At 45.3% G+C, this 11,412-nt stretch overlaps 1 protein-coding gene across 1 annotated transcript in view; it reads right to left on the bottom strand.

The window, feature by feature from the left end:
• The window catches only part of CRYBG3 (crystallin beta-gamma domain containing 3), a 155,092-nt gene that overhangs the window by 106,245 nt on the left and 37,435 nt on the right, over positions 1-11,412 (bottom strand). The window contains exon 3 of the mRNA XM_059720590.1: positions 9,192-9,622. Within this exon, the coding sequence (XP_059576573.1) occupies positions 9,192-9,622 (431 nt within the window). The remainder of the gene's footprint in view (positions 1-9,191; positions 9,623-11,412) is intronic.

The following is an 11,412-nucleotide window of genomic DNA, read 5'->3' as shown; positions in this document are numbered from 1 at the left end:
CTGGGGCTAGCACCACCAGCCTGGCTGGGTGGAGGAAGTGAGGGACACCCGGATTCTAATCCAGCCATAAGGAGCGAAGGGGGCATGGCTTGGCTTGGCCCCGATTCAACTGGGCAGAGAGAAGGGATAATGGCCTAGCCCCAGTTCAGTTGTGCAGGGGGAATGGGGCATACCCTGGTCCTGAGTCAGCCATGTAGGGAGTAGAGGGCATGGCCTGGCCCCAACCCAGCTGCGTGGGAAGAATGGGCATGGCCCAGCTCTGATCTGGCTGTGGGAGGAGAGAGGGTATAGGAATTTGGTAGTGGGGAAAGGTGACAATATTAATGGCTACTGCTCCCTGCTAACAAATTTTTGTGACCTGCGGGGGCCCCCGTGGGCCATCCATAGGCCACATTTGGCCTACGGGCTACAGGATGAGCACCCCTTATCTAAACTTGGCATCCCTGGCCACCTTGGCCTCTCATTCTGACTCTCTCTCTCAAGACCACAGCAGACTTATTTTAATCTATTTTAAAATCTTCTCCTTGTCCTAGGATAAGGGGGGCTGCAAAATCCTGTTGCCAGTGGAATGTGGCAACACTGCTTCCAGCAGCACCTATCCCTGCAGCTCCCATAGGGCCAAACCCTTTAGCCAGCATAAACCCTTGAGTCCTAGACCCCTCGCCTATTGCAGCTCTGATCCCCACCAAGTACCAGCCCAACTCTCATCACTGGTGCCTCCTTTAACATACCACCTGGAGCTCTCACGCCAAACACACTGGTTGTTCATGCCACTTGTGGCATGTTTGCTGTAGAATAGCCACCATTGATCTAGGGAGGCAGTTAGCAACCTTTTGCTGGTGCAGGCTGGATCAACCCAGAGCAGCCAGCTGCTTGTACTGCACAAGGGAAGTACAGATGTGGTGGAACAGTGGGCTCTGCAACAGAGGATAATGATATAGGAGGTGGAAGTGGGAGTGGGGGTAGGGCTGGGATAGGCAACACAGCAGCAGTTCTGTACCACTGATTCCCCTTGTGCCAGATCAGACTTTTGTGGGCTAGAATGGACAAGATTTCTTTGTAGTCTAGAGGTGGTGATTTTTTTTTTGCTTTGAGTGCAAGAGGTCTTTGGTTCAAATCCCATCTAAGCCCTGTATTTTTCTTTTCTCTTCCCCAAACTGCGACACTGGTTTTTATTCATTTGCCTTTCCAGAGGAAAACTGTTGTCTTGGAAGATCTCATAATGATAGGTGGAAAAAAAAATAGACTTACCTTTTATTAGAACTCTGGACTTCTCAGAGCCTAAAGCAAGAACCACACTCCTAGACCAATGAGCGAGCGAGCGAGAGCTTTGTCCCGCATTGGGGACAATGATTCAATTAGTTGATTTGGATCACTGTCCCAATTCAATTCGGCCAAATCCGAATCTGCAGATTTGATGCCGATTCAGAGAATCGGTGATTCGGCCATAGACGCCGCTTTAAATGTTTTTTCTACATACCTCAAAGTACCAGGCATGGCTCATGAACACTGTGATGCTGCGGCAGATGGAGCATCCCACAGGAGTGTCGGCCCCCCCACCACGTGTTTGGGGGCAAACCCAGAAGTGGACCAGAAGTACTTGCAGTCCACTTCTGGGTCAGCCGCTGAGCATGTGGGTGACCTCCCCACCGTGCCTCCTTGGCTTGGCAATCAGCTGCAGAGGGATCCTGAGTGCCCCCCCCCCCGACCCAGGAGGCACCAGTTGCTGAGCCAGGGGGTGGGGGTCCCCTGCATGCTCCCCAGCAGATAAATATTTTCTAAATTTTTAGGGGCCCCATGGGCCAGATAGAATGGTCTGGTGGGCTGGATCTAGCCCACAGGCCGTATTTTGCTCACCCCTGTTTTAAACCATGGGTGCTTTACTTCTGGCCCTCACAGAGCCACCTCAACTGGCCCAAGGGGTCCTCACAAGTCAGGAAATTTGGCAGCTGGGAAGCAGTGGCAATTAATATTATCACCCTCTCCCTTGCTAAATTCCCAAAACCCACACCCTGTGTGTAGGGAAATCCAGGTAGCAAATTTTGCCCGCATGCTGCAGATTTGCAGCACAGGGCAAATTTTAACTTTCCACACTTGTGATCTGTGGTGCTACAAAAAGGTTTATGGCACCACAACTGTACATGCCTGCACATCTGGACATGGTCCCATGCTTTAAATTACTCATTCAGTATCTTTTACAGTGCCATTTTGGCAGGGCAACTGCAATGACATCAAAACAGATCCATTAATTAATGTTTACAGTGAAGAACCCAGTACTGTTTCAAGTTGGAGGAATTATTTTATACTTGTAGGAAGTTTCTGTAGTGTTACATTATAGCAAGAAGTTACATGCTTAATAAGACTTTACATAACAGAAAAGATGATCTGATTAATCTTAAATTGTTTTATAACAATTTAGGTTTCCACTGTGGCTAAGTTTCAGCATTCTTACTTTTATTAGCTTACTTTGATATCCAATTAAAAGATAAAATTTTGAAATGTTTAAGCAAAAATAAGGGTTTCTACAAAAAGTCTGCAAGAGTTTCATATATTTGTTTTAAAAAACAAGAAAGAAACTCTTTAGTCATAACACTGCAACTTTCTCGTAAAGAAAATATAAAACAAAACTAGTAAGGTGTGCATATCATACATCACACACAAGCATCTCATATAAGGTCACCAAGCCTTTTTTCAAACCATAAAAATTATCTGTGCAAGTTAGAAACTCAAGTTCTGTGGGTAGGTAGAAAAAAAATTACATAAGAAGCAAGTTACACAACACCTCTAATGTTTTTACTGTACTCAGCAACCAAGGGTGGAGTAGGGCAAAGGTACTTCATTTTCCACAACTAGGTCACAACAAAAATTAAGTAGGCAATTGTACTACAGCCACAAACAAAAAACTTATTTTTATTAGAAAGGAACTTTAGTTTCCAATAAAAAATTCACGCTATATATGGTCATCTCCAGAACCAATAATATAGGATGAAGGTGACTGACAATTAAACATCCGCAGACATTTCCACGATAATTAGTTCAGAAGACAAGTAAGGGGCAGTCATTTCAAAGGGGCTGTCCTGGGTGGTGGGGTGGATCAAATGGGCTTGCAGGCCGCACTTTGGTAACCTCTGATTTAGGGCTAGATTAAGCAGCAAGACTGACTGTGGGCATACTGCAGCTTTGAATTTTCCACAATAGGGCTTGAAAATATCCACTCACAGCAAGCTGAAAGTTTTCCTAAGCAAATAGCACCACCCTGAGTAGTCTAAGCTTTCATCAAAAAAAGTTGCTAGTCCTTGTAGTTTTGGAGAAAACCCTCTAAATAGAAATCAAACAGACTAATGGAGGGGTCTTTCCTCAAATGCTCCACCACATCAGGCACTATGGCTCAGAGCCTGCACAAGCTGCAGTGTGCAAAATGCCAGTTTTCATCATTTCTGTTCAGAACTGTGAGAATCTGCAAAAGGGATATCAGAAAATCTCAGAAAAGTAGATACTGAGCCTGTTGGAGCTATGCTTCCACTGTAATCAGAGGTACAATTGTAGTGTATGTACACATACCTTAGCTGCCTTGGGAACCAGTAATAATAAGGTAGCTGTGGCAGCCTGGGTTTCAGCATGGGTTAGTTGTCTGAGTAGGCAGCCAGGATCCCAGGTGAACTTGTACAACCTGAAGTCTTTGCTGCTGTGGTTTCCCTGCTACAGTTAACCAAACTGGCTCAAGTCTACCTGCATGTGCTGCCACTGCAATTCCTGACTGCACTGTAGACACAGCCAGACACCTCTGCCTCAAAGAACCCAGAAAGTTGGAGGCATGGAAGTGGCAGAGAAGTAGAAATCCTCGATGCAGCCCCCAGGAGGAAGAAAAAAACGGAAAGTAGAAAGGAGGAAGGTTGGCTTCTCACATCTTGCTACTGAACAAGAGCTTCCTCCCATCTACTCTACTTTAGCATCCTCCATGAGTTTTGTGTTTAGTCCACTGGTCATTCAATACCTGGTTAAATTTCCAAGGTTCATTTGTGAGGCACATGAGAAGGTGGCAGTGTGAACGGGCAAGAGAGAAACAGATGAATAAGAGTAGAGAACAGATTGATTTTTTTGGGAAAAAGTATGAGGGTAATAATATCCATGGGAGGAGGCTAAGAACACAATGTAGACAAAAGGAAAGTGGATGATTGGGGGGGGGGGGGGGGGGGGGGAGGAGAGGAAACACTGAAGAACAAGCAGGGAAAGGTACACCATGAAGTATTAAAGTGGAATAAGGTCAGTAAGGCAAGGGACACATTCATTTCCACTTTTTTTACAATAAGCTTTCTGGGGCAGGGTTGTACATTATTATTATTTTTGTACTGTATCTAGTATCATGGGACCCAGCCTGATTGTGGGCTTAAAGGGCAATCTCAATAGAAACAGGAAATAAAATGGAACTAAAGATTAACAGCAGCAAAAGAGATATAGTAACCAAGTCTGGTAATACAACTGTTCTTTAACTACACAAACAGCAATCAAACAACATATGCAGATATTTCCAAGGCTTGCTGCACAACAGAGAAAGCAAGTTAGACAGACAGACAGACAAACAGACTCAATGGACTGGAAGAGACCTGTTAGATCATTGAGTCCAGTCCCCTGCCATAGGCAAGAGGTTAATGAGCAAAAACTAGCTCAACAAGGTGCTTATCCAGCCTCCTCTTGAACACCTCCAAGGATGGCAACTGCACCACCTCTGCTGGGAGTATGTTCCAGGTTCTTGTTACCCTTAGAGAGAAGAAGTTCTTCCTTATGTCCAGCCTAAATCTTCCCTCTATTAGTTTGTGACCAATGGTCCTCATCCTCTCCAGGGGTGCCTTCCTGAAGAGTTGCTCCTCCAGATCTTGGTGTTCCCCCCTGACATACTTGTAGGTGGCTATCAAGTCACCTCTCAGCCTCCTCTTATCCAGACTGAACAAGACCAACTCCCAGAGTCTCTCCTCATAGGGCCTATCCTCCAGGCCCCTAATTATGTAGGTGGCCCTTTTCTGCACCCTCTCAAGTTTATCTGAATCCTTCTTGAAATGCAGTGGCCAAAACTGGACACAGTACTCCAGCTGTGGCCTCACCAACACTGAGTAGAGGGAGAAGCACCTCACTGGATCTGTTGGCAACACATCGGTTGATACATACCAGAGTACAATTTGCCCTGCTGGCGACTTCCTTTCACTGTTGTCTCATGTTCATCTCCTGGTCAACTGTGACCCCCAGGTCCCAGTCAGATGCTGTGCCAGCCAGTGGGCTGCCACCTATCGTGTAGTTGTGATGAAGATTCTTTCTACCCAGATGAAGGACCCAGCAATTCCCTGTTGAACTTCATCCGATTCTGATCTGTCCATAGAACCTGTCTGTCAAGGTCGTCCTGGATCCTTACCCTATCCCCTGGTGTCCTGCATTTCCTCACAGCTTGGTATTGTCCACAAATTTAATCAGAGAGCATTCCACCCCCTCATCCAATTCATTATGTTAAAATTCACAGGTCCAAGCACCGATCCCTGTGGGACACCACTGGAGACAGCCCTCCAGGATGAGGCTGTCCCATTAATTACAATACACACACACACACACACACATGTACACACACAAAGTTTAGGTTTATGATGTGTATTAAATAGATAATTATATGCTTCTCCAGCCCTGGGTTGAGTCTTTTTTTTCCCCTCAATAGAAAGTGTCTGGCACATTTTGTGTGCTACCACAAAGTCAGTCTGTAATAAAAGCTGGTTGACCACGTTATAATTAAATAAAAAAAATACTTCAAAGAATGCACAACTGTTATTCTTCAAATTGCAGAGGGTGCGGTCTTGTGGTGCTGTAAGTGCAGGCATTTTTCATATTTGTAGTTTGCTCATCCCTCAGACTAGTGGGTGTCAAGTACATTTTTTGAAGACTTGACCACCAAAATTTCAGTCTCAAACACAGAGGCCACGTCTCCATGAGTGGGAAAGTGTGCTTTGTGACGCCTCAAAGGCTTTTGAGGTGCCGCAAAACACACACAACACACGTGAATAGGTTTGCCAAACTGCAGATTTGCAGTGCAGAGGCAAAATTAGATACTGGGAACTCCTAGTATCCAAAAAAGAAAAAAAAAAAAAAACAGAACAAAAAAGGGTGGCGCAGAGCAAGTGGTTAGAGTGCATACCACCCAAAACCAGAGCCTGGCCGGCCAGACCCATGCTCTAGCTGCCAGCCAGGCTCTGCCTCTCTGGATTGCCACTGCTGCTGCCCTGGGAGGCCCCCACAACCCTGGAAAAGGTTGTTGGGGCCAGCCTAGGTGGACCCAGCTTCCTGTACCCAGCTCAGGGCAACTTGCCACACACACAAGAGTATGTGCAGGGGCATTCTCTGAGGACAACTAACAGTGGCACAACTAGGTGCTGCTGCCAGATGTCTCCAGGGAAATGTACATGTGTGCTCATGGGGATGTGCCCAAAGATGCCATATTTTCTCTCACACAGTATGCCCTGGAATAAGACATGCATCGTGTTTTTGAAAAGCAGAATGAAAGGAGAAAAAACAAAACAAAAGAACTTTAGTAAAAGCCTTATTAACTAAGTAGCAGACATGTAGGGAGCTAAATCTGCTCACTGTTCTGGTCTTTATGGATTATGTACAGACTTCACTTTTACTTTCTTTGGTAAAGCGCAGAAATTGCTCTTGTCATATTTCATTGCATATAATGCACACTCCAACTGGCAGCAGATGTTTGTCTTTGTTTTTTGCGGGGGGGGAAGTGGGAAGGTGTGTGTAGCATGCAAGAAAATAAGGTATTTGGCACAGATGTGAAATTCTCAGCCTTTGAAATGAATTGGATGACCATCTGTCAAAACTACTGACAAGTAGCAAGGAGAAGTATCCCCAGGCCCGGTTTTAACTGGGAAGAAGTTTTTTAAGCAGGTGTTAAAATGTTATTGAAAAGAATCCTGATTTCCCAAGTGGCACTGAAACACTGCATTCAATAAGTAAATACAACTTGTTGCAAGAGAATCTACTTTTATATCCTTCTTATATCCCGTTCTTAAATCCTGTGTGCTGTTCTCCTCCTTACTTTACTGACAAAAAGAAAGTTGTAAGATCCCAGTCTATTCTAATAGGGTCAACCTTTAAGGTAATTGTGCAGAGAGATACTGGGAAAGTCTTATAAATTCTAGGGTTTAGATCACATACAGAGTCACTTTCACATGACAATTTCACATGCTAGATTCAACCCAAGACTTGAGACTTAAATAACTGTTTTATGCATATATATCCCTCCTTCTATTGTTTGTGCATGCACACAAACACATCCCATTACAAACTGCTTCATAGCAATCCATGAAACAATTTCTAAGATACATTTTAGGAAGGATGGAAGGACAGATGGACAGATGTCATCGACAATAGAACTGGTAAGATTATAACAAATTTAGGCTAATTATTAGGGCTGCACCGATAAAGTTTTTTTGTCCAATACCGATGGCCAATTATTAATCAGCCTTATTGGCCAATACTGATCCAACTGCTGATATGCAGCCCAGTAGCTTAGAAACCAGTGTCCAGCTGGTAAGTCTGTGGAGGGGAAGGGGCATGGGGGGCAGATCGAAGCCCCCTTGGTGAGGGAGGGAGTAGGGCTGGGGCAGGTGCAGCCCAGCCAAGGCAGGGCAGGGCAGGGGACTGAGCTGCAAGGGAGACCAGTCTGGGAGACATGGGAGAGAGGGGGGGAGAAGGGAGGTGCAGAGGGCTCCCCATGCTGTGTGCACCCCAGGGGAGGCATGGGGGGCATGTGTCCCCCAGATTTGTGCACAGGGCAAGGGTGCACTGCCCACTGTAGCCTCTTCCCAGTGGTGGGGGATGGGCTGGGGATGCACTTGGGGCAGGCAGTGGCAGTGCTGGTTGGGGGGGTACAAGGTGGGCTACAGCCAGCCCAATATTTGCCGTAGCCACCCCACAGGGTGCTGTCCCCCAACTCCTGCCCGCCCAAAGTGCAGCCCCAGCCCAGCCAGAAAGAGGCCAGCACAGCCCTCAAACCTGCAGGGGGCAGCCCACCCTTGCATTGCATACAAATTTGAAGGGCACATGCCCCTCATGCCTGCCCCAGGGGTGCATACAACAGCTGGAGCCATCCCCCTCCCTGCCCCCTGGACAAGTTGCCCATGGCTCTGTCCTGTGCCCCAGTCATTCTGCCCCAGCTGGGTAGCGCCTGTCCCTGCCCCTGTTCCAGCTCCACTCCCTTCCTCACTGTGGACCTCAATCTTCCCCACCCCCATTACCCTTCCCCCCAGCAGACTTACCAGCCAGATGCTGGTCTCAAAGTTGCCTGGCTGCATTCCTGGCCGCCTGCATACATGCAGCGATTATCTGTGACATTAATCTGCCACATCAGCCAAAATAGCTGATTGCTGATAATGTCAATTTTCCTTTTATCGGTGCCAATACAATATGGACCAATGTACTGGTGCAGCTCTACTAATTATCTGTTTAGTATAAATCCTTTATGATTATAGAACAGTTTTCGGGTTAAGGGAAACACAACTTAGTATAAGCAGTACTTTTAAGTCAAATGGGTTAAGGAAAATATTAAAATGTATAAAAACTTATCTGCAGAACAAGTAAATATACACACATACATACAGAATTAATATAAGATTAAATGCACCCGCCAAAATCCTAGGTTTTATTTAGACTATAATAATACTGATGGAAATAAATTCATCCTTTGCTTTTTCTACAGTCATGTAATACTGAGTGTGTTTTAGGCATATCTGTTCCTTCCTGCTGTTATCTTTTTGTCTCAGTGCTCAGAGAATGTCTCCTCCCAATTTCTCTTGGCTCAGTAAGCTGTGCCTCACTTTTCCAAGGAGAACTCAAGAAGTCAGAGTTGTCAGCTAAAGGCCAAAACTCCACAACTTTCTCTATGGGTTCTGGCTAGCTTCTCCCTCAAACTAGTCATGGCCCCAGAATAGTATTCTGGTTAAAATTCCAGTGACCACTCCAAATCATCCTTTAGAATGAATGCAAGAACAGACACTTACTGGGTCAGACCATACACCCATCTTGCCCAGTATCCCGTGTCACACAGTGGCAAAGAGTGGATGCTGAAATGAAGATCAGCAGGCACATCACATCACACATACACCTCCACCCCCCACAATTAGACACTTAATATTATTTTAAAAACCTACCTTAGTACATCATAAGACTGTTCATGCTCTACTTGTAAATCCTGCAATTCATCTTCTTTGGTATTAGCCAAACCAATCTCCTCTTTAGTTACTGCTACCTCTTTTACTCCAGCAGAGCTGACAGGTGCTTCAGTTTTCAGAGTCTGTGTGTGCCTATCTTCCTGAAAAGCAGTGGGCTTCTTTAAATCTTTCTCAGATTTGGAGCATCCATCTTGGGGTGTAGACCGTTTTGATTCTCCCCAAGAAGATTTTGAGCCAATATTGAAAAAACTTCCGAGGAACTGAAAAAATCCATCTTTGAGTTGCTTGTCTTTATCTGCTTTGTTGTCAGAAGCCAAACTTGGAAGACTGCTAGCCTTTTTTAACTCCTCCTGGGTTGTGAAACTGCTTAGGTCTTCTGTGGAGTGAGTCTTATCTTCATTTTGAGAAATCTTAAAAAAACCCAAAAAAACAAAAAAGAACAAAATCCTAAAACAAAATGTTGAAAAGACCCAATACATTTGTTTCCATACTCTTCAGAAAGCTTTCCAAAAATACTCTTACAATACTTTGAAGCATAGTATTATTTCTGGCTGACCTGCTGTTTAAGAGTTCTCTTATAAAAGCTTTGATAAAACCCCTTACTCTTTTCTCCTAAGTTAACTTTATATCCTGTAGAAGAAATGATTCCTTCCCCCTTCCACAGGACTGAAAAATTTAAAGAGTGAGAGGTTACAAGATGTCTTGAAAAAGTATGTTGAGAGGTTCACAAGACAAATCCTGTGGAGGTAAGGCATCATGAGATACATGCAGACCTAAAATAATTAGATCTGGCAGAAAGGACATGAGGAAGTAAGAAGCAGTGTTTCATTGAATGACATTGCAAGCAAGCAGAACAGACTATTATTTAATGCTATGAAGCTGTTTGGGACATCAGGCCCAGTCATTTAAATAGCCAACAATATACATGAATAGTCTGTACTCATACGTAAGTATTCCCAGTGCAGCCAATGGGAATACCAGAATATGTCAGGATTACACAATAAAATGCTGAGGCTGAACTTAGGAAAAAAAAAAAAGTTAAATTTATGAGCAGTTGATCTTTCTCTAAAATTACATAAGGGAATATATATAGACTTGCCCTTTAAATGGGCAGATTATTGGTTCATAAATTGTATCTGAGGTTGTCAATTCTTCCTGTTAGGAATTTAGGGTTAGTGCAAATTGTTTCTAAAAAGGAAGATCTCTGATCACACAGTGCACTAGGTAATTGGAGGCAGAATTCTAGTTCCCTAGATTGACAGGCAGAATAATATTCCTATCCTTTCAGTTCATTGACACCACTTCCAAAATGCAGTGGAGTATTTCATATTTTGGCTGCCAATAAGTATAACCCAACCAGGTTGGGTGTCTATGAAAACTTGCAAGCAAGCTGAATACTTTTTTACAATTTTAATTATAGGAAGGTCCCCTGTCAGCTGGGTGGCAATCTCAAATAACTGATTAAAATTAGGAGTGCACCGATAAAGATTTTCTTGGCTGATACAGATAGCCAATTATTCACCAGGCATATCAGCCAATACCAATCCAATAACTAATTTACAGGAACATAGCTGGGCAGCATGAAGAGCAGCGTCCTACAGGTAAGTCTCTGGAGGGGAAGGGGAGTGGGGGTGGGAAGGGGTGAGGTGCAGATCAAGGCCCCCCATGGTAAGGAAAGGAGTGGGGCAGGGGCTGAGGGCGCTGCCCAATCAGGGTGGTAAATGGGACCCCGGGGCCAGGGCAGCTCATCCAGGTGATCAGCGTCCCGGTGCTTAAAAATGATGGCAGGTGTGCTTGAACTAAGGCTTGTCAAATGAGTATGGGGATGCTTTTAGGAGCAGAGCAGGGTGATGGTGCAGGTAGGCTGCCCACTGTGAGCTTGGGGTTCTCCGTTCTGCTGCCTTTGCCCTGGGAGTTGAGCGCTGGCCGCATGTCTCCTGCTCCTGGATGAGCTGCCCACAGCTCTGTACCACTCCTTGCCCCGGCTCCAGGTCCCATTCACCACCGTGGCTGAGCAGCACCCCCAGCCCCTGTCCCACTCCCTCCCTTATCATGGGGGCCTTGATCTGCCCCCACCTCACTCCTTTCCTCCTGCACGCCTCTTCCCCTCCACAGACTTATTTGCAGGGCACTGCTTTCCACGCTGCCTGGCTGCATTCCATGTGTATGCATGTGGCTGTGCGGATGTATGCAGTGTCTG

This window comes from Alligator mississippiensis, chromosome 1 (genome assembly GCF_030867095.1).
Source record: "Alligator mississippiensis isolate rAllMis1 chromosome 1, rAllMis1, whole genome shotgun sequence".
Lineage (NCBI taxonomy): Eukaryota > Metazoa > Chordata > Crocodylia > Alligatoridae > Alligator > Alligator mississippiensis.
Note: the sequence above shows the minus strand (reverse complement) of the source record. Positions and strands in the feature narration are given on the sequence as shown.